This window comes from Lolium perenne, chromosome 2 (assembly GCF_019359855.2).
Source record: "Lolium perenne isolate Kyuss_39 chromosome 2, Kyuss_2.0, whole genome shotgun sequence".
NCBI lineage: Eukaryota > Viridiplantae > Streptophyta > Magnoliopsida > Poales > Poaceae > Lolium > Lolium perenne.
The window spans coordinates 225,124,832-225,148,050 of NC_067245.2; the positions used below are offsets into that span (position 1 = coordinate 225,124,832).

Below are 23,219 nucleotides of genomic sequence, written 5' to 3' on the forward strand. Positions count from 1 at the left end.
TAGTATTGTCACACACCATAGGTCACTTCGTAGTTGCCAAAACCCTCATAACAGAATACCATTTCCTAACATTATTACCGGCTTAATACAACTAAAAGCTGATTTAAGATGTGGAGTAAATTCCAAAACAGCACAGCACGCTCGCACCACACTCCCAAACAGACAGCACAGCCTCCCACCGGCCCTACACGTAGCCTCCGTGGGACCCAGCCCCATTCAATCAACGACCAGCACGATAACGAACTCCTAGATCGGACGGCCAGGATTCGTCGCCAGCCCGCTATAAATCCAGTCTCACCTCACCCACGCGCACCCTCTCTTTCCGCCCTCCACACCTCGCGAGCCCCCAACCCCAGGCGACCCTCCCTCCTCGGCGGCGGCGCGGCGGCGATGCAGATGGCGGCGACAACCACGGACTCGCAGGTCGCCGTACCGCTCCACCACCCTCACCCACACCCACACGCGCATCCGCACCCACCTCCGCAGCACGCGCACCCGCACCACCACATGCCGCAGCCGCGGTGGGTCGTCATCCCCTACCCGCCGCCGTCCATGGTGGGCGCCCCGCCGCCACCGCCGCCGCAGTTCGCCAAGCACTACGCGGCGGGGCCGCCGCCCCCGCCCCCCGCGGCTGCCGGGCGACGCACGCCGACACCTCCCGCGGCCGGATCCGGCGGGAACGGCTGCGAGGACAACAAGACGATCTGGGTCGGCGACCTCCAGTACTGGATGGACGAGAACTACCTCCACAACTGCTTCGGCCCCAGCGGCGAGGTTCGCTTGCCTTCTCCCCCGATCCGTACTAGATCTCGCGCATACAGCGAGATTTGTCCCATTTATGCGTGTTGATTCATCTCGAACTGCCATAGAAGCGTGAATTCGTGCTTACTTGTCGCTTAATGCAAATAAAAGTGCGATCTTTCTAAAATTAGCCGTGCTCCAGGCGGCAACTTTAAGGCCGTTCACTGCTGTACGGACGGAATGCTCTTGTTTGTTTGGTTATTAGTGTACTGCCATAAATGTCTGCAAGCCACTTTTTTTTTCCTTTCTGAAATTGTGGTTTGTACTATTATGTCATAAGGGGTAATTACCCCCTGGCCCCTGGGGGTATTATTCTTTGCGACGTGAGCTGCCAAACGTGCTAACTATGTCATGGGATTTATGGTATTGGTGTGTAATGGGTTAATGAACTGTCTGAATGATCCGGTTGGTTATTGCATTTTGGCAATTACGGAATGAGTAAAAGAACAGTTGGAGGAGGGAAAGGGAGCAATAATGAAAGCCTTTGCCAATTATCTTCATGGGGGTGTGCTCACTGATGTTGACAGCAAGAGTAAAGATGGCAACTTACATGGTGCTCGGTCAGGAAGATGGTTAACTGAGAAAGCAAGTTGCACGAGCGTTCTTGTTTATTGTACAGTTTGAGAGGAACTGTCTTTCAGACCTTCGCAAGCAGCAACTATAATATGTTTCTTGTTTATTATACAGTTTGATAGGAACTATCTTTCAGACCTTCGCAAGCAGCAACCATACAATGTTTATCAAATTTTAGAACCAATGTTAACCATTCATCATTTCACCTCTTTTGCTTCTTGTCAATCATTTGGCATTTGTTCTTGTCTTCAATCTGATTTTCTAACCTTTTCAGTTCATCTACTTCGTAGGTGGTAACCATAAAAGTTATCCGCAATAGGCAAACTGGGCAGTCGGAGGGATATGGTTTTGTAGAGTTCTTTTCCCATGCATCTGCAGACAAAGCTCTTCAGAATTTTACTGGGCACGTGATGCCTAACACCGATCGAGCCTTCAAGTTAAACTGGGCATCATATAGCATGGGTGAAAAGCGATCCGAAGTTGTCTCTGATCACTCGATATTTGTTGGTGATTTAGCTGCTGATGTTACTGATGAAATGTTGATGGAGCTTTTTGCTGGCAAGTACCGCTCCGTCAAAGGAGCTAAAGTTATTATTGATGCAAACACAGGACGTTCTAGGGGCTATGGATTTGTTAGATTCGCAGATGATAATGACAAATCTCATGCAATGACTGAAATGAATGGTATATATTGCTCTACTAGGCCGATCCGGATAGGACCTGCAACGCCTAGAAGAACTGGTATGTCCATCTATTGTGATTGTTCTGCAGACTGAAGTTGTACAGCCTCCTTTTTGTTACTTCATTGAATTGCTGATTCTTTTCCACGCAAGTGCTTTAAGTTTTACAAAATTTGAATAGTTTTACGGCTCATGTAGGTAACAATTAATCGTTATTACTCCCTCTGGAAAATATTGTCTACATACATCCAACTTTAGACAAATCTAGGACATCCTTTTATGGACGGAGGGAGTATATAATTCTGGAAAATCTTCTTAAATTTTTACCTTGTATGATCATGATGTTGCCATAGTGTTCTTCCATCTAGGATTTTGGAACACATCTGACGTTTTAACAAAAGAAGTGGCGATTTCTTCTGTTATTTATTGTCTAATTTGTATTCCTGTGTGTTTGAGGACCACATTTGTAACCAATACTCCAATAGAAATTAGAATAGTATGTACTTCACCAGAACTCTTATGGACCACTGTGGAGGTAGCATTCCTATATTAATGGTGCCAATTACATTACAATACTTCAATTGCTTTATGTCCTTATCTTCATAACTGGAGGATGCATGCCTCTTCCTTGTTTATAGAGGACAATACGTACTTGGTTTCTTTCTCATATGAAATTAGTATAGAATTAATCCATTCTTTACCCGACTTCTTCACTATTAACTTCAGGTGATTCTGGTTCCTCAACACCTGGGCATTCAGACGGTGATTCTACTAACAGAACGGTGTGTTTCTGGTTTCCTCATATGTTAACCTTGTAGGCTGTCTTCTAATTTGAAGTTGCCAACCTGCTTTAGGTTTATGTTGGTGGGCTCGACCCAAATGTTAGTGAAGATGAACTGAGGAAAGCATTTGCCAAATATGGCGATGTTGCCTCTGTTAAAATTCCTCTTGGGAAGCAATGTGGCTTTGTTCAGTATGTCAACAGGTACATGTCTGAAGCTGTAACATGCTTTACTATTTGTCTTTCTACAACCTGCTGGGAGTTATAATTTATGCATGCCTGTTTTCAGAACCGATGCGGAAGAAGCACTGCAAGGATTGAATGGTTCTGTCATTGGAAAGCAGGCAGTTCGCCTTTCATGGGGCCGCAGCCCATCCCACAAACAGGTTGGTCATGTGAGACAGCTATTTTTCTATTTTTTGTCATTCCTTGCTATATTATCAATTTTCATCACACCAATCATCTTGCTAAAACTGTATCAAGTTTGGAAAAATTTGGAAACAAGTTACTGCCTTCCTTAATCGGATATTCACTTTGGCTCGTATGTGCAAATGCACCCATTGTCCAAACAACATATTTCAAAATGTCTAAAAATTTGGAAAAAATATTTGGGTGTACATGCAGATATTCTATGTTCTCACACAAATTATCGTGGAATATTTTTGTGGCTTGGATAAAAAAGACAATTTTTGGTGCTCTAAAATAGCTTTTCACGAGTCATTTTTTGTCTTTTTACACAGGCCAGAAAAATATTTGTTCTCCACAAAATTTTATGTGCAAACATAGAATGTTCTGATGTCCACCCAGAATTGTTTTTCATAATTTTTTAACATTTTGAAATACATTTGAAGTGCATGTTCCATAATAGGTGCATCTAGTCCTATGAGCCAAAACACCATGTCCTATCTTAATTTGCTTTTCAACATAGTCTCATACATGTATGATCTTTCCCATTTCCTGCTTCGATGAATCTGTGCTACCTTGTCTTATATGCTATTAATGATCTTTCCCATTTCCTGCTTCGATGAATCTAAGCTACCTCGTCTTATATGCTATTAATGATCTTTCCCATTTCCTGCTTCGATGGATCTGTGCTACCTCGTCCTATATGCTATTGATTATTAGAACAAGATTATTTTGTTCCATTCCGGCCTTATGGTTTGTAGTTGTTTCTAGTAGTCACAAAATAAACAATTCAAGTACACACCCTTTATCTGTTATAAGCCTTATTTTATTTACCTCAGTCGAGACTCCAACCATCCGCCTTATCCTCTCACTTAGCTTGTAAATGATGTCTGTCTATATACTTTGTGTCGTTTGGCTATGCAAAATGGCTAATGCAACCATAGTGTAGTAAATCCCATGGCTGATCTATGGGTACGCGTCATCATGTTTGATTCCATGTTTTCATTGACGCTGTTTAATCTAGCAAACACAAAAAAATCAGTTGCAGAGTTAATATTGGATGGTCGTGAAATGGAATATTACTAGGTTGCCATAATTATTCACCGAATAACAGAAATTTTCTTGTTCTTGTTCTTCACAATAATTTCTTTCACATTTTCTGGTTTTATTTATTGTTCATCCATAATTATGGCACTGTGCAAAGCATTCAAAGTTCTATATTTCCTGCTAGTACATACCCATTGTGCTGTAGACCCTATTCAAATATGTTTTAGGCTATGCATTTTGAGGATGACTGTTGACTGCATTCAAAGTTCTATATTTCCCGCTAGTACATACCCATTGTTCATCCATAATTATGGACGGTGACGGAAACACCCACACCCATGCGTGGGTGTACAAAAGTATTTCCGTTGACTGCATGCCACATCTTTATGGAGGCATTAGAGCTCAAGATAAGTAGAAAACAGTGGACTAGATGGTGGCAGAACAAATCACTCAACTGTTGCTCTTTCCTATCATCACTTATAAAAGAAGGGACCAGCCAGGATGAACCCTTGGTGGTATTTTGTTATAAAGGTAGGACCCTAGCTCCTATCACTAGGACTCAAAACACCGGTGGGTACTGTGCGACGCTTGCGCAGCTAGCCCAATTGAGTAATGCTCATTTCTCTCTTAATAGTTAAATCAAGTAATATGTTCATAGTGGCATAGGCTGGTTTTGGGAGCCACTAGGGGGTGTACTCAATACTGAGAACTTTGAACTAGTGATTACTACTCCATTTATGCTTTTCATACAACTATCTCATTTGGCACATTTTTAGATAAGTAAATATTGTCATGACGCATCTGAGTTTCCTAAATCTGCTGTTCTTTGAATTTCAAACTATTCCATGCAAATTATTATCATCTTGCCGCTGAGAGGGTTTGTTTTGTTGCACCCAGCATGACTTGTTAAATCTTTACTTTATATCAGCTGCATATAACTTGTTGATTTTAAAGTATGTTTCTTGTGGAATTGGTTATCCATTCCCTTCTATCACTCTGACTCGCTGTTTTCTTTCCAGTCAAGGGGTGATTCCGGTAACAGGAGGAACATGTACTATGGCTCGCCGTTCTACGGTGGATATGGCTACGCCTCCCCCGTCCCGCACCCGAACATGTACGCCCCAGCATATGGAGCATACCCCTTCTATGGTAATCAGCAGCTAGTTAGCTAGAGAGAGAGAGATAGGTTCCACTCCCTCCAATGGGAAACAAGGTTTTGGTCTGATGAGAGCATAGCAAGGTAAGAGAGAGAAGAGAGAGAGAGAGAGAAAGACAGAAAGTGAGAGAGAGGGAGGTTATAGGTCGTCCTAAAAGTGGGTGAGACAGGTGAAAGTGAAAAAAAGAGTGGTGTCTGTATTCTGTAGTGTCTGTTGTGTGTATGTGTCGCAAGATCTAGTGCTCTAGGCTTGTAGACGCTGAGAGTCATGGATGGTGATTCTTTCAAGAAATTTTGACTTGCTAATAAGTGAAACCACTGTTTGTGCCGCACATTCATCTCCGTTTCGGAGTCTGTCTGCACTTGGACCATCTTGTAGAGATGGCTGGTTTGGCCTTTTTTGCTAGGTATTTGTTCGTTCTTTTGTATTGCTGAGTTTCTTTTTTGGATCATTTATGTGTTGTGCTTGTTTGTTCTTGGACAGCAGAGTTTCTTTTTTGCATCATTTATGTCTTGGCTTGCTCGTTCTGGGACAGTTTATCTGAAGATGGTATTGAGATGTCGATTTCAGCTTTAGGTTGGCCTTACACGTGATTTTAAGATACGGAGTACAACATAAACCTATGTTCATGTTTATTTTTTGATAACTCTGAAAGCAAAATCCTTCATCGCTGAGCTCATTGACATCATTTACGTGCTCTGGGACAGTTGTCTATTGGTTTTGTATCTTTAGGAGGAAGTACCATCTACGGTGGAGTCTTGTAATGTCTTGTCTCATTCCGACTGGAACTGAAACATAGATCGTTTTATGTAGGATAGTAAGAGCATCTCCAGTTGTTTGGGGCTCCCAGGTCGACATCCGGCGCTATTTAGCGATGTATGGATGTAAACGCTATTTAGCGCTGTATGGATGTAAAATTTGGTACGGGGGGCCCGTTTTCCCAGCGGTGAGCCTAGAGGAAAGACATAATATATTTGAATTCAAACATAAATAGACGAAAAATTCAAACTTAGGCGAAATTTAGAGATATTTAATATCTATAAGCGAGTTTTTACATATATAGGCCGAATTCGTAATATATTTAAATTCGCTAGAGAGAAACTTAAACTAAACTTAAACACGGTGTCGATCTCGACGTCGAGGGCATCGCTTCTCACTGGCGGCGGCGGGATCGGGACGCCCCCACGCTCAGGCGCCAGCCTCCGGGCGCGCGAAAGTCCGGCGGCGCCGGGTAGCCCTCCATGTGCAGCAGTCGTGCCTCCCATTGGTGCAGCGATCGTCGGCCGAATCCGTTGTTCGCCGCACCGTCGTCGTAGCCCACCATTGCTCGCTCGAGGAGGATTGGGGAGAGAAGGGAGACGGCGGTGGTGAATGCGGCCAAACGCGGTAGGTCCGGCGATAAATAGAGGGAGCCGCGCGTGAATTTGAGGTCCGACGAAGACTGACTACAGGTTTTTATAGCGCGTGGAAGACGATGCGATGAGAACGACGACCGGCCTTTCTTGCCATGCGCGCGGGAACTTTCCTCGACGTTTCCTCTGGAATCCCTAAGCGCGCGCCCGGAGGGCCAGGGATGACATGGGCTCGCCGGATGGATGAAAACTCAAATCCGGATAAAAACGAGGATCCAGAAGCGTGACTGGACTATTTTTCGCTGTCTGGATAAAAAAAAGGTTGCCAAGAGCCTCGTCGGGGAGACGGCTGAAAGTTTCGTCGGAGTTCCCATATCCTCTGGTTGGGATTCACAGCATTCTCACCGTGGCGTACACATAAGCTTCTTCTCCCTTTTGTTTCTTGTGCGGGAATGCCAGGTAAAAGAGGGGGGGCACTAAACGATGTGATTTGACCAATTGGTTTTAGCATATGTGAAGGATTTTCTTTCAGTGGATCTAGGGGTTGCAGGATGCAAATGGGGCCACAGTGCTCTGTGCGTATGCATCCAGGCTTGCACATCCACCAGCTTCGTGCTCGTCTTGCCATCGTTCCGCCATGATTTCCGAGATGGTGAATTTACTAATATGATGGAGCACTGATTAGTTTAAGTAGGAACACACGCTTTTGATAGGGTTGGTAGACTTGGGCGTGATATCATGAGCTCACCTCCCGACGCGGATCAGATGAACAGATAAACCAGTTCACACTGCTTCTAGTATTGATAAGACGACGACGCCGACTGGTGGTGGTGACAAAGATGGCTATGTCTTCCATCGTCCCTTAGTGCCCAAGGAAGACCTGAAGGAGTAAACTAGTCAAGGTCTTCAAGTCTTGGTTGTGTACGTGACTCTCTTGCCATGTCTTGTACGGCGCATCATCAAACACGCCTTTGCCACACACAAAAGTCATCAAACATGCTCATGCAGGAAAAGCTGAATTATTCTTTTGTGTTCTACGTTTAAAGTACTACTAGGTTTTATATGTTTTCCTAGCCTTGTTAGTTGCTTTCAGTATGGAAAATCTAATTATGACGATCTTGGGTGCATATGTTTCTACCACCGAATAGAACATTTTATAATATAAAAAAAACTGAACTAAAACTTCGCACGTACATCTCGATATTTTATATGAGGACTCCAAGTTTCGGTCAAAACTGACATTTTTTGTGTCGTGGGTTGAAAAGATAAGGTTTCACACACGACACAAAAAATATCGTTTTTTCGTGAAAAAACTTTGCGAGCAAATGGAACGTTGAGACGTACATGCCACATTTTTTATTGGAATTTTTTAATATTTTAAAGTAAGTTTAAAACTAATTTCAAATACAATGAGCATATGCTCATGTGTGCAAAAACTCCTTGTCCAACATTTCTAATATCCTTCCTTTTGAAATAAGTTCACGTGGCGTTTTGGTTCCCGGGAGCATATGATCCTAGATAGGCTATGCTCTCGAATAATTAGTAAATTGGTAAAAAACATATTTTAAAAAAAATCTGAATTATTTGGCATTGAAGATGTTGGTGTCTCTTTTACATGTCTGCAAACTTTCTTGAAGAAATGACATATATCGTGTCCTAGGCAAAAACATCAAAATGTAGTGATGTGAAAAAACGTTATTTGAGCACCAATTTTGTCTTTTTACATAGGTCACTAAAAGGTTCTTTAGACGAAATTTGTAAGTAAACATGGGACATAGATATGCATATGTGCTATTTTTTCAAAGATTTCTTGTGATTTGAAATGTCACTTTCAATTAGGCAGGAGCATAAACTCCTGGGATCATCTTTGAATTTTCGTGAAGAATTCTGGTACAGATTGAATGGTGAAGATCTTGTGTAGCTGTGGTGGCTTCAGTGAACGCTGGACGCCAAGATCTTTCAAGATTATGCTACATCTACAGGGAAACCGATCGCTGGAGAAGACAAATTTTTAATTTTTTCTATGTCGTTAGTCAAGAGAGATTGTAATTGTGTTATGATCTAGCGAAACTTGCCAGAGTAGAGGGAGAAGTAGCTACATGGCACCGGTATGTACCTGAACAAGTCAGGCCCTCTGTTCTGAACGATTGTGGCCAGATGGTAAGGGCATGTACACTAGTTTAGACCTGTAATAGTACTTCATGCTATATATAGACGATGTATACAATGATCTCTATAAGTTACTTATTTTTAATCATAGCTATATATGAGTATAAATTACAGACACCCTTCATGCAACAACAAAACTGCTGTCTGTAAAGAGGCCTACAGACTGTCTTGAACTTTACAACCACCCTCTCTCTTCTCATTCTCTTTCTTCCACATCACCAAAATCACCTACAAGGACATGTACAATGAGGTGATGTCAGCATTTTCATATGGTTGCTACGTTAGATTTTTGCTTAGTTAGAGGAGAGAGATTCGAGAAAGATAATGATACCTTTCCTTAGCTAAGAGACGATCTCTTATGAAAGAAGAGAATGCTATTTTCTTCACTGTATCTTTTGTCTTCCCTTAGCAACATAATTTTCTTCTAAAATTTAATTAATTCTTATTTATTGTTAGGAATGACAATAAGAGATAATGCATTGTACCGCTTATCTTTAGTGTCTTCTCTAGATGACGTGGATTGATAAGAGAAGACACGCCTTCCCTACCATTGTGCGTGCCCTAACTACCCTTTTCAGACAGTCATCACCATTGTACATGTCCTACAGTCCTAATAATATAAAACCTCTTTTAATTTCAAAAATAATAAATCTCTAGCAACAAGTTGATCTGCAGTGCACATAGTTGTCCTTCATTGTTAAGTTGCTTCTACGATTCCCAAAAGTTGTGCGTGCTGAAACCTTGTACACGGTAGGTCAAAGTACATTGGTTCTATTAATGGTAACCGGAGAAAATGCTTCTTTCTCTAAAAGAAGACGATAGCCGATCGTGCGTGCCAGCTTCGGTTTATGCGCACTCGTCCCAGAATAACTTCCTCCACGAAGAAACAAAAAGCCCTCGATCCCTAGCTAGCTCGGGGTTTAATATTCCGCCTGGAGATTTTATTCGAGGAACAAGATATCCTGCCTATCTATCGTGTCAATTCAGCCGCCATTGATTGATCGATCCACCCATCTCCATCTTCTGATCCAAATGCAAGAGAGAAATTGGATGGGTGAATGGATGGATCGCTGCTAGCTTCCACGTAAGAAAGAGAGTACATGGATTAGATCTCCAAACCTTAAAACAGTGTAAACTTTCAAAAGGATATTGTGGTGTCCTTTAATCTCAGACATCCTACCTTTAATCTCGAATATGTAATGTACAGCCGTCTGTGTTTCACCAACAATGCTGCATCTACGGATAACTTTTACGGAATCACCCTACGGACTCACACCACCGAGGCAAATCATGAGAACGTGGCCCGCTTATTTAGGAGAGAGTTTCAAACTGAACCAACCAAATACATACACGTCTGTCCGTAAGATTTTTGTAAGCCTAGCACGTCCGTAAGTATAGCATTATTGGTGTTTCACTCAGGAAAAAAAGTTTCAGACTTAGAGAGCGGTGTGGAGTGTTGTAATGCTAAACTTCCTGAATGATGTAGTTTGGTTATCTGTGTGAAAGTTAGGGTAACGATGTAGGGGGTATTGCCTTAGCACCATACACGGGCCGGCATATGACATATATATAGGGGTAGAGTTACAGAGACGTATACGGTTGATTTATACACAACACCATACCGATACATGTACAATATACAGTTTATCACCCTCCCTCAATCTCAACCAGGAGTATCAAGGTTGAGATTGCGTCTACAGAATTGAAACAACGGCAAAGGGAGAGGTTTAGTGAATATATCAGCTAACTGGTCCTTGGAGGAGATGAACCGAATCTGCAGAAGCTTCCGAGCAACCCTCTCGCGAACAAAGTGGAAATCCACCTCTATGTGCTTAGTACGAGCATGAAACACAGGATTCGACGAGAGAAAAGTTGCTCCAATATTGTCACACCATAAGACTGGTGAACGTCTCTGAGTAACTCCAAGTTCAGCCAGCAAAGCCTGTATCCAAATCACCTCTGCAGTGGCGTTAGCGAGTGCTTTATACTCAGACTCTGTACTGGAACGAGACACCGTAGCCTGTTTACGAGCACTCCAGGAAACCAGGTTACCACCATAGAAGATGGCATATCCCCCGGTTGATCGCCGATCATCAGGATTACCAGCCCAGTCCGCATCAGAGAAGGCAGATAGAAGATCAGGAGACGAGGTGGGACGTCTCAACAACACACCATATGATAGGGTGCCCTGGACATAGCGCAAGATACGCTTAACTGCTGCCCAATGAGAACAGCGCGGTGCAGCGAGATATTGACACACCTTGTTCACAGCAAATGATAAATCAGGTCTGGTCATGGTGAGGTACTGTAAGCCACCAACAATACTGCGATAGCGTGTAGACTCATCAGCAGAGAGAAGTGTACCATCTGTAGCGCTAAGCTTGTCAGTAGAACACATTGGTGTAGACACTGGAGCAGACTGAGCAAGACCAGCCCTCTGCAGGAGCTCAAGTGCATACTTATGCTGACTCAGATGAATACGGCCAGGAGAACGATGCACTTCAATACCAAGAAAGTAATGTAAGTCTCCAAGATCCTTGAGTGCAAACGATGTACCAAGCTGATGAAGTAGGCGATCAGTAGCAGCAGAGGAGGAGCTGACCACAATAATATCATCAACATAGACCAATAGGTAGATGGTAAGAGTTGATTTCCGAAAAATGAATAGTGATGTGTCAGCCCTAGACGCCGCAAATCCAAGACCATGGAGAACAGAGCTAAGACGAGCATGCCAAGCGCGAGGAGCCTGTTTTAGCCCATAAAGAGCCTTGTAAAGGCGACACAAATACTGAGGATGTGAGGGATCCTCAAAGCCAGGAGGTTGACGCATATAAACCTCTTCTTCAAGAACTCCATGTAAGAAGGCATTCTGAATATCCAACTGCCGAAGATGCCACCCCTGAGTGAGAGCCATAGACAGAAGAAGACGAATAGTAGTCGGTTTAACAACCGGACTAAAAGTGTCTTCGTAATCAAGGCCATATCGTTGTTTGAAGCCTTTAGCGACCAACCGAGCCTTATACCGCTCAATAGTACCATCTGACTTTTGCTTGATCTTAAACACCCATTTGCAGTCAATGATGTTGACACCAGGCCGAGGAGGAACAAGCTGCCAGGTTTTGTTGGTCTGAAGAGCTGAGAATTCAGCTTCCATAGCTGCGCGCCAGTGAGCACAGGTCATGGCGTCGAGATGACTACGAGGCTCGGTATGAACAAGATCATCCGTACGAGCAGTATGCCATGCAATGGTTCCATCGGTGCGCGTCTTGGGATGACGAATACCACGCATAAGACGCGTGGTAACACCTGGGCGAGGAGCAGGAGCAGACGATGAGGTGCTCGCAGGAGAGGATGTCGTCGATGTAGCCGATCCAGGGGACGGTGCAGAGGAGACGTCGGGTGACGGTGGACCGGATGAGGGAGTAGGCGGGCCGTCATCGGCCAAAGTTGCACCACCAGACGAAGAGTGCACGTGATCGTCGTGCATGCGATCATCGGCACTATGCACCTGGGCGCGATCCGAGGTGCGCTCCAAGTGCTCATCAAGTAACTCCAGGCGAACACCACGCCCCAAACCTGCACCATGGTTAGGCAATAGAGACGGAGTATATGCAGCATCAACAAATTGGTCAGGGAGTAAAGGAGTAGTGGAATCGGAGGGTATGGTGGAAGGAGCAGAAACATGAGAGAAGGGAAACACCGTTTCATCAAAAACAACATCCCGAGAGATATAGACTCGATTTGTAGGAATATGAAGACACTTATAACCCTTGTGCATAGAACTGTAACCAAGGAAGACGCATTGTTTGGATCGAAACTCGAGTTTGCGTTGATTGTAAGGTCGAAGATGCGGCCAACACGCACACCCGAACACCTTAAGAAAGGTATAGTCAGGCACTTCCCCCAGAAGACGCTCAAGAGGTGTTTGCATGTTGATTACTCGGCTTGGGAGTCTATTTATAAGGAAGCAAGCAGTAGAGAAAGCATCACTCCAAAACCGATAGGGAACAGAAGCGTGTGCAAGAAGAGTCAACCCAGTTTCAACAATGTGTCGATGTTTTCTTTCAGCAGTGCCATTTTGTTGATGTGTATGAGGACAAGACACTCGATGAGAGATGCCAAGATCAGCAAAGAACTTGTTTAACTTGTGGTACTCACCACCCCAATCGGATTGTACATGCAGAATTTTCTTATTTAGGAGGCGTTCAACATGCTTTTGAAATTGAAGAAACACATGAAACACATCAGACTTCCTTTTAAGCAAATAAAGCCATGTAAAACGACTGTATGCATCAATAAAACTAACATAGTATTCATGTCCACTAACAGAAACTTGGGCAGGTCCCCATACATCAGAATAGATAATCTCAAGAGGAACTGTAGTGACACGAGTAGACAATGAAAAAGGTAACTGATGACTTTTGCCCTGCTGACAGGCATCACAAACTACAGTTTTATTAACTGACACGGATGGAAGCTCATGACGATGCAAAACATGTTGAACTATAGGAACTGCTGGATGACCTAGGCGGGAGTGCCACTGCTCGCGAGAAACCTTGACACCACTAAAAACTTGCTTGATAGACGATACATCGAGATTATAGAGTCCTCCACGGCAACCCCCTCTAAGAAGAACCCTTCTCGTGACGCGATCCTTAACAAGAAAATACCAAGGGTGAAACTCAAAGAAGACATTATTATCAAGTGCAAACTTTTTAACCGAGAGGAGATTGCGAGTGATAGAAGGGACATGGAAAATATTACGGAGATGAAGATTATGGGATAATGAAGGAATAGTGGAATGACCAATATGTGTAATGCGCATACCTGATCCATTGGCGGTTTGGACTTGATCCTTCCCAAGATAGGGCTCCCTCATGGTGAGCTTGTCAAGGTCGTTGGTGAAGTGGTCTGTCGCCGCCGTGTCCGCATACCAAGCCGGATCTATCGGATAGGATGGAGTAGCACCATAGGAGGTGTTGTTGGCAGTAGGAGAGGTAAAAGCCGCCAACTGTCGATCCTTGTAACGCCCATCATTGCCAGCACCAAGAAAGTTAGGATTATAGCGCTTGAAACAACACGAGGCAACATGTCCAGTCTTGGTACAAATTTGGCAAATAGGCCGACCACCACCACCAGAGGAGCCACCACCACCAGTGCCACGCGACATACTCTCCTGGCCGCGTTGCTGGTTGGAGGACGGAGGTGGTTGCTTGGAATAGGGCGGCGAGGTCGGAGCAGATGGAGGCGGACCACCACGCCCACGGTAGTTGAGATGAGCCATGTGGACATCCGTTCCAAGATCAGCACGGCGAGCCTCCATGCGTTGTTCAGTATTGAGGAGCTGTGCATATACATCACGGATAGGCATCGGATCGGTGAGAGCCCGAGAGGAGACCAGCTGAACGAGGGCATCATACTGCTCATCCAGACCGGCGCAGAGATAGCCCGTGAACTCATCAGGACGCAATGGCTGGCCAATGGAGGCCAACATGTCTGCCTTGGACTGAATCTCATTGAAGAAGACCGAGGCCGTTTTGTTCAGCTTCTTCGCCTTGTGGAGTTCAGCGCGGATTGCCATGGCACGCGCAGTAGACTGAGAGGCAAAGCTGCAAGCTAGGGTTTCCCACGCCTCATGCGATGTAGTCACCATCGTCATCGTCCCGAGAACAGACTCGTGAAGAGAACAGACAATGGCTGAAAGTATTGCCTGATCTTGTTGATGCCAGGCCGAAAACAGAGGATTAGGGATGGTTGCAGGATCACCGTCTTGCTTGGCCGCCGGGTTCGGCAGTGTCGCAGGCGGGCATACAAGGGATCCATCCACAAATCCAAAAAGCAGATTGCTTCGGAGTATTGGGACAACCTGTGTCCTCCAGTAGATGTAGTTTTCCGAGGTGAGCTTGACGGTAATCTGGTTCGCCAGGCTGATCGGCGACGTCGGAATCACGGAGGTGACAGCGGAGGATCCCGCCATGGTCGACCTGTACAGGCCGGGAGAGGCGGAGCTGTTAGCACCTGAGAACACGCCGGAGGTAGCACCACTGGTTCCGCTCATGAACGACATCGCGCAGGCGGCGGCGGTGATCGGCGGTGGACGGATCGTGCGGAAGCGAAGACGATCGGCAGAACCAATCTAGGTCAGGAGCCGATCGGCTCTGATACCATGTGAAAGTTAGGGTAACGATGTAGGGGGTATTGCCTTAGCACCATACACGGGCCGGCATATGACATATATATAGGGGTAGAGTTACAGAGACGTATACGGTTGATTTATACACAACACCATACCGATACATGTACAATATACAGTTTATCAATCTGGTTTCAATATATTTGGAACCGGGGGTGTGCCCCTGTTTCTCTAAAAAAGATCTAATAGAAACACAAGCCTTAACTAAATTATAAGCCGCTCCATCGTTTTTTTCATTTTCGCTGCAGCTGTGCGGTGTGCTGGAGATCTAATGAGCCATCATGAAGGGTCTTTATCTGTTTCTGAATTGTCAATCTCGCCGGTTGTCTAGTGTCTCCAACGCGCCATCGGGATCACGATCACCTCACACGGCAGGGACAGAGGAGAGAGGACGGATGCATGGGTCCCTTCTTCATAAGAAAATTAAGTAAGTATAAATTGAACCCTTAATTGCAAGTCTTGTCCTCAGCCAGCCATTCACATCTCATCCCAAAGTCCTTGAGGGAGTATATAAATAGCGGAGCTATTCCCGTACCTCACGAAAGCTGCCATGGTACACCCTAGCTGCAACCATAAACGCGACCCAGAGAAGATGTGACGCGTTGCCTTGGCTTGTACGCGCATCCAACTGATATACTCCACAAGCAAGCACACTCCCCTACCTTGCTCTCGGCCCGGCCGTCTCTCACCCCCTCGCGCCCCTCCACCTGCGGCACCGCCGGACGGCCGCGTGAACGATGGCAAGTGAAGCTCTCATGGAGGTGGAGCCGCCGCCATCCCCGCTGCCCGCCGGCGCCGTCTGCTGCATGTGCGGCGACCGCGGCCTGCCGCACGAGCTTCTCCGATGCAAGCTCTGCCGCGTCCGGATGCAGCACAGGTGCGTAGCGTGCGCGCATACTATACGCATGTCGATCAATCCAATCCATCGACGCGCGCGTTCTTGGAATCTGATATGGCCATGTATGCATGTGTACTGCAGATACTGCAGCGATCTCTACCCGAGGGCGACGGCGTACCGGCGGTGCAACTGGTGCCTGAGGGAGCCAGCCCAAGGCGGAGGAGGACAGACACTCGCGCGCCCGGTGGCTAGCAGGATCACTGATAATAAACGGAAGGCCGCGGCATCAACGGACGCGTCGACCTCCGAGGAGGAGGAGGAGGAGAAGCGTCGGCAGAGTCACGAGGCCGGATGCGCCACTAGGAGATCGAGACCACCGGCGGATGTCGGCCTCCCGGTCAAGAAGCACAAGGCCGGCGACAGGACAGCGCTGCCGCCGTCCCCGGGCGCGTCCAAGGTGAGCAGCGGCAACAATAGGCAGAAGACTGGCGAGAGGGCAGCGCTACCGCCGTCCCCGGGCGCATACAACGGGACGAACGGTAACAGTAAGCAGAAGGGCGACGAGAGGGCAACGCTGCCGCCGTCGCCAGGAGCGTCGAAGGGTAGCAACGGAAACAAGAAGCAGAAGACCGATGAGATGGCGGCGGCGCCGACGTCCCCGAGCGCGTCGAACAGGACCAACGGAAACAGTAAGCACAAGGCCGGTGACAGGGCAGCGCTGCCGCCGTCGCCGGGCACAACGGCGAAGGGTAACAACGGCAACGATAAGCACAAGGCCGACGAGAGGGCAGCGCTTCCGCCGTCGCCGGGCGCAACGGCGAAGAGTAACAACGGCAACGATAAGCACAAGGCCGACGACAGGGCAACGCTGCCGCCGTCGCCGGGCGCAACGGCGAAGGGGAACGTCAACAAGAAGTCGATGCAGGCTGGGAAGTTGACGCGGGCGGGTAGGGTCAAGGTGAGGAGGTACAAGCTCCTTGCCGAGGTGATTAGCTGCTAGGATTAACACGGAATAAAAATGGCTGCTACTAGCCAAGTAGGAAGTAGCTAGCCTCGATCGGCATTGGTGTCGATGTCTGTACATAGATCGTGTATCCGCCGTGTACGGTGCGTGCTGTACAAATCTGAGAGTTTTCAGTCAATTTAGCCGTTCCACTATGCAATCGCGAATCAATCGCGCATGATCACTTAGTGTGTAAAAATACATCTAACTTTTAACAAATCTAAGACAAGTTTTTTACCGGACGGAGGGAGTATAAACATAACCTTAATAAATTATCTGATTTCTTTTACTTGTTAAAATAATAATAAAAAAATTCACTTGTCTAGTGTTCTAAGTTCAAAAGTCTAGTAAAGTAAAAAAAAACTCAGGTATGTATCCTTAAATCGAATAAATGGGGGTTTCAACGTCTCATAAAAATTGTTTGTTATGTCAGAATCCGAAGAAATTAATTATGCATGGGAAACAAAATATCTCTTGTTTCCTGCGCGTGTAGGTTTGGCTTTTGAAATTCAAAATAAAGGTTCATTCTTGTGGGAAACTAAGGACAAATATTTGAAATCCATTACAAACACGTACTACCTCCATCCCAAGTAAAGTTTGATTAAAATTTGAGAAAAAATATCAATAAATATAATAATTTGTAAATACCATACGAAAACATAGTTCATTATCTATCTACTGATATTGATTTTATATTTTGCATGTTAATAAATTTTGGTAAAAACTTTGTCAAACTTTAAAAAAATAATATAAACCTTAAACTTTCAGATGAAGGTATTCAACCAAGGCGACCTCCTAGGATGGCTTTTGTTAAAACTCGAGCAGTTTCTTCAAAACTTTCTTTAGATGTGAAGCTTTGGGTAAGACTGTTGTGTTGTGCAGGCCTATTTACAGTTTGTTACATCATTCATGGAATGTATCGTAACTAATTAGGTTCACTTGAAACCATAGTTTGTCACTTCCTGAGCATTAACCTTCTACTCCGTTTCAAAAAAAAAAAAGTTTTGGTGAAATGGATGATCCTACGTTTTTTTGGACGGGAAAGGCCCGGAAGGGTCTGGAAACTGCATTAAAGCGGTGTACAAATTACATAGAGGACTAAAATAGAAAATAAAGTTACAGCACAATCCTCAAACTTTGCAAGCAGGGCCCTAGAATAAAACACAGAAAAGCAATCGGGTCCCTTGTCTTCACCGCAGAGCCACCGTGACCTCCAGACCCGGGCACCTGCAACGCCACCGGGGATGAACCACTTGGGGCGGAGCCGGCGAACACTCCCGCGTCGAGGTCTGAGAAGATCCTCCAAAACATGGATGAAGAGAGAGCTCGGCTTGAACCAGCATCCGAGCGCGGATTGGCCCCTGTGGCCATGAGTAACATCGGCAAAACGAGGCCTTCGTTGATGTGCTCCGCCAATACTTGTTGCAGCTTCACGAATCTTCCCGGAGCCACCAGATCTTTGCCTCTCTTCCCTTTTTTCGTCACCACAATGACTCGAAAGGGAGGAAAGAGCAAAAGTCGGTGCTCTAACGAGCTTATTGATGAAGCCCTGACCAGATCGACACCTCTCCTTCCACCTCCTCCATGGAGACTTGGCAAAGAAGCTCACCAGCCATCCCCAGCCACGGCTCGCGGCGACCAAGGAAAAGCTTCCGGCATAACGCCACACCGGGACCAGGCCCATACACTACGGGGTAAGAGCATCTCCACTCGTTTGGCCTGCCCACGACCGAAATCCGGACGAAACAACCGCCGGATTGGACGAAATAAAGTCGTGGGGAGTACCGTATTTCCAGTCGTCTACCCGGAGTTCGGCGGACATAGTTTAAATTCAAACAAACCGTCGTCCCGCGCTACAAATACGGCCAGTTGATCGGCAAAAGGACCAGCAAAAGGATCAGCCACAGATCGGCGATAGGAGGGAAATTACACGGAAACAGGCTCATCGGCAGTCCCGGCTGGCACGGCGGTGTCCGATGGACCAGTTTCCTCACACGCCGTGGTCGAAGCGGCAGCGGCAGTCGACGATGAAGCAGCGAAGTAGACGTCGAAGCAGCGGCAGTCGACGGCGTAGACGGTGAGGAAGATGAGGTAGGAGCCGGCGGAGACGACGAAGAACTGGCCGGAGTGGCTCGGAGGATGTCGCTGTGGTGGCCCTGGTACCAATTCCTCGTCTCCTCATCCATCAGATCCGTGTTCCCGCCCATCAGAAACGCCAAGTCAGTGTTCCTCTTCTTCGCCACCGCCGTCGTCTTCAGCAGGGCGATCCGGACGCCTTGGTTGGCGAGCATCTCCCGCCACCTGCCGTCGAACTTGTCGTTCCTCCCATCGGCGTGCGTCCTCAAGTCGGCCCAACACTTGTCGATCGACGCCTGCATCCTGTCGGAGGGATTGCCCGTCTTTTTGAGCTCTTTGAGCTTTTTCGGGCAGAGTTCCGGGCGCCCATCCGCCGAGCCAGCCACCGGAGCGTCGGGGTTGTACTGCTCGGTCTTGCTCTTCGAGAGGTTCTTGCGGGTTTCCGCCCACTTCTCGCACTTCTCGATGCGAGCGTAGACGTTCAGGAACTTGAACTGCATGCCGGTGTCGTCCATGTACATGTCCAAAGCACGGAGCAGCTGGGAAAAAGGAGTACGGCGATACGGGTTAGCTCACGACGATCTACACGGTGCACAGCTAACCTCGGTGATGCAGGGTCGACGGAGCATACCTTTTGCTCCAAGTCGTGGCCGCTCATCGGCCGTTCTTCGATCTCCTCCTGTATGTCGTGTCATTTGCTGCACGCCGTCTGTATGATCCCCCAATGGGTGGCCATTGCCTTGTCTCCCCGGTTCATGTTCGTCTTGCTGAAGTAGGGATCGACGAGTTTGCGTTCATCGAACGCCTGCTTCACTCGAAGCCAATATGTGTCGAGCAACGGATTGGCCCCGGTTATGCCGTTCATGGACACGGTCATCCAAGCTTCGGCGAGGCACTCCTCTTTCTTCGGCATCCATTTGATACGTGGTTCGGCAAGCGGCGAGTCCATCTTCCTCTTCTTCTTTCCCTTCGATAGGTTGGCGGCGGCTTTAGTTGGCTGCTCTTCTTCTTCGTCTTCTTCTTCGACGGCTTGGCTTCCGTCGGCCACATCCTCCACATACTCGTTGCGCGCCGCACAACTGTCGTCGCCCTCGCCTCCTCTTGCGTGAAGAACCCTGGGCTCGCAGCGGCGGCGGCCATGAAGAAGCCCGGGCTCGCAGCGGCGGCCATGGAGCCGGAGGTGATCATCTCGTGGATCTCCTCGTCGTTCGGCGCCGCCATCGCACCGAACGGGAGCGGCCCTCGTCGCAGGGCCGGCGAGGTGCCCTCGTACTGGTTCCCGCTGCCGAAGTCGAGCTCGGGCGGCGACGGCGTGAACCTGGACGGTTGGACGTAGGCGCCCTCTTGGAACACGGCAGGCGGCGACGGCGAGTAGATCGAAGGGGAGAAAGACGACGGGGAACTGTTTGTACCTTGCGTCGGCCATTGGCCGGGGAACATGGCGCCGCCGCCGCCGCCGTGAACATGGCCCATGCTGATCTTCCTCGCTTGTTCGTCCTGGGCCGCCGCCGCCGCCCTCTTGGCGGCGGCTTTTTTCACCCTCTCCGCCCTGCCGCTTGTTTCGACCTCGCGCCGGATCTCGTCCGCCGCCCACTCTGCATTCGAGATACCCGACAGCCGCTCCTTCTTCGCCCGCGGCTTCCTCGCCGTCGCCTTCGGCGGCATGGTGGTGGATGAGAAGACGAGGAGGAGAACGGTGGTGGACGAGAAGACGAGGACGGGAACTGGAACTGGAAGACGAGGAGGAGGATGGAGAAATTCGACGGGAGAGTTTGGGGATATGAAAGCAAATTGGAGGGAAATCGACAGGATTTGGCTTTCCTCTCGCCGACTACGAGGGTCCACACGACGTTTCGCGCCAAATTCTTTCGTCCGGAGTCCCCGAGCGCGCCCCGGGGGACCGGGGATGGCGTGGGCTCGCCGGATGGATGAAGGGCCAAATCCGGACGAAAACGAGAAACCGGGGGTGCGACTGGGCCGAATTTCGCCATCCGGATGAAAAAAACGTCGCTCGGGGCCTCGTCTGGGAGACGAGTGGAGATGCTCTAACCTACTGCTATATACAGGCCGGTCTCCCCTCCCCCACCGCCACCGGCCGACAAAGCCGTCGGGGAAGAGGAGGAGAGGAGCCGGAGAACCAGAGAAGACTCTCAACGGGAAAGAGGTAGGAGAGAGAAGGTTGGGAGAGAAAAGAGCGACTCAACGGAGCCTCTTGTTTATGGATGATCCTACGTGGGTGACGCTTTTGCGTTAAGGATTGAGCACCAACTGGCATATAGTATATGGGCTGATCTTCCATTTTTCTATTTTTTTTTTCGCACCTTCTTTTGTACATTTGGGGGTGCCTCATGCCAACTTCTTCCTCCCTACCCCTGAGAATGGTTTCGAAGATATACACGGGTGTTTCTCTCCAGAAACTCCAAATGGAGGCCAAGCTCGATCTAGGGAGCATTTCAATTTTCAAAATTCGAAAATCACATTTTATAGTTACAAACATTTATGAAAAAAAATCTAGATACAGTTAATTAAGCATGGAAACTTTCATGTGAATGGTAGGCTACACGAAAATGACAAAAACGTAGACCCAAGTATAGTGAATAGTGCATAGTTCAAAGTTATGAAATTTCTCCGGGTTTGTCATCTTTGTGAAGCCATAACACAAAGTATAGATGAAGGTTTGGTTTTCTCTTGTCTCTGAAGCGAACGTTAGGGTCGTCCCCAGTCTTCAAACCAACGCCTCCAACAGGAAATATAGAATCAAAGAATTAAATTTGTGATTCCGAGAAATGGCTTACATGGAATTGGTACGAGTATTAGAAAACCCATGCCTAACCTGAATTCCCCACCCTGCCATATCTGTGGATTTGCCAAACGAGATCACATCGTCGATTTCATTTCCTTTCGTGTCTGCCAGATGGAATGGAAATGACGGGTGCCAAACGAGATCTAAGTAACGTGTAACATTTGATAGAAAAAAGTCTGACAAATTGACGGCTTAAAATTTCCCCATGTGTGCATGGTGAGGTGTTTGAGGCGACTTCTCAAAAGTTCCCAGGTAGGTGACGAGATGAGGATCCGATCTGCGATCGTTGCCGCGTACGGTTGCAAGGCAAAAAGAAGAAGAAGAAGAAAGAGTTTGGTTGAGGGTTGCCATCCGCCAGGGCGCAGAGTGTGCGTCTTCGATGGACCAAGCTAGCTAGCCCTAGCCGTAGGTAGTTAGGGCATGAGCAATGGAGGCAGCTGTCCAACTAGGCTTGGATAAAACTTTTGACATATGCATGCCATGTTATGGTCCCATTAATATGTCTTTCTCTCAAAAGCTGATTTGGTTTTTCTCTTTCTCTCTCACATTTTCCACTTTATGGCTGAAGAGGTTGCCTCCTGATGAAGAGGCTGCCTCCTCATCCGAACCTACTTTGGACCACCCGAACCTAGTTAAAGGTGTGAGGCAACACCCCTAGGGCTATGCATTGGGCATGCCCTTAGGTTTCGGCGAGGTGGCCCACTTCGAAAGGAATGCGGTCGCCGTCTTCGGTTGCGCCGCCCGGCGAGGCGAGGTGGCCGTGCGCTTCTCCAATCTTTCCCTTCCAATCATTCCCGGTTGGCGGTCCGGCTATGCATAACCGAACTGAAACCGAAAACCGAACCGGAAAAAACCGAACCGAAATTAATTTTCAGTTTTTATGGTTTTACGGTTAGGTTTCAGTTAGTATAACATCAAACCGAAAGAAATTCGGTTAATTCAGTTTTTAATCGAAAAACCGTGGTTAAACCGAAAAAACCGAACACACAGCGCAACATAAAATCTGGCCAGCCCAGCTTCACGCGTAGCCTTAATATAGCACTTAAACTGTTAAGTTTACACGTAAGCTGGTTCTCTGTGGTGGTCATGTCCTTCCATGGGCGGAGCTTCAGCCCGGCATGCCCGGGCAGCTGCCCGGGCTCGGACTCGTCCGGCAGGCGTGCAAATCTCACATGATTAGGCGTAATTTCGTGATCAGCGTGGTGCATGCCCGGGCTAAAATTCCAGCTCAACGTACTCCTTCGGCCTAAGTTGCCAACAGCCCAACAGACCTAGAGCCTACTTTCAAATGAACTGAAGAATCATGAGGATAGTTTGATCGTTCCGTCCAGGAAGGCACGA

General features: G+C 47.3%; 3 protein-coding genes across 3 annotated transcripts; 2 read left to right on the plus strand and 1 right to left on the minus strand.

Moving 5' to 3' along the window:
• The first annotated feature begins 308 nt into the window (after nucleotides 1-308).
• Nucleotides 309-5,775, plus strand: LOC127335055 (polyadenylate-binding protein RBP47). Its single transcript, XM_051361645.2, has 6 exons — nucleotides 309-774; nucleotides 1,665-2,115; nucleotides 2,781-2,836; nucleotides 2,909-3,039; nucleotides 3,125-3,221; nucleotides 5,307-5,775. Exons 1-6 carry the CDS (start codon nucleotides 391-393, stop codon nucleotides 5,457-5,459), a joined length of 1,272 nt encoding a protein of 423 aa, XP_051217605.1. The 5' UTR covers nucleotides 309-390; the 3' UTR covers nucleotides 5,460-5,775.
• A 4,853-nt stretch (nucleotides 5,776-10,628) lies between these two features.
• Nucleotides 10,629-15,032, minus strand: LOC139835743 (uncharacterized). Its single transcript, XM_071825606.1, has 6 exons — nucleotides 13,793-15,032; nucleotides 12,474-12,541; nucleotides 12,002-12,121; nucleotides 11,802-11,864; nucleotides 11,226-11,711; nucleotides 10,629-11,153 (listed from the first exon to the last, which is right to left on the minus strand). The coding sequence occupies exons 1-6, from the start codon at nucleotides 15,030-15,032 to the stop codon at nucleotides 10,629-10,631; spliced, it is 2,502 nt and encodes an 833-aa protein (XP_071681707.1).
• Nucleotides 15,033-15,620: 588 nt separating this feature from the next.
• Nucleotides 15,621-17,154, plus strand: LOC127335056 (uncharacterized). The gene is made up of 2 exons (XM_051361646.2): nucleotides 15,621-16,035; nucleotides 16,138-17,154. Exons 1-2 carry the CDS (start codon nucleotides 15,896-15,898, stop codon nucleotides 16,994-16,996), a joined length of 999 nt encoding a protein of 332 aa, XP_051217606.1. The 5' UTR covers nucleotides 15,621-15,895; the 3' UTR covers nucleotides 16,997-17,154.
• The last annotated feature ends 6,065 nt before the right edge of the window (nucleotides 17,155-23,219 follow it).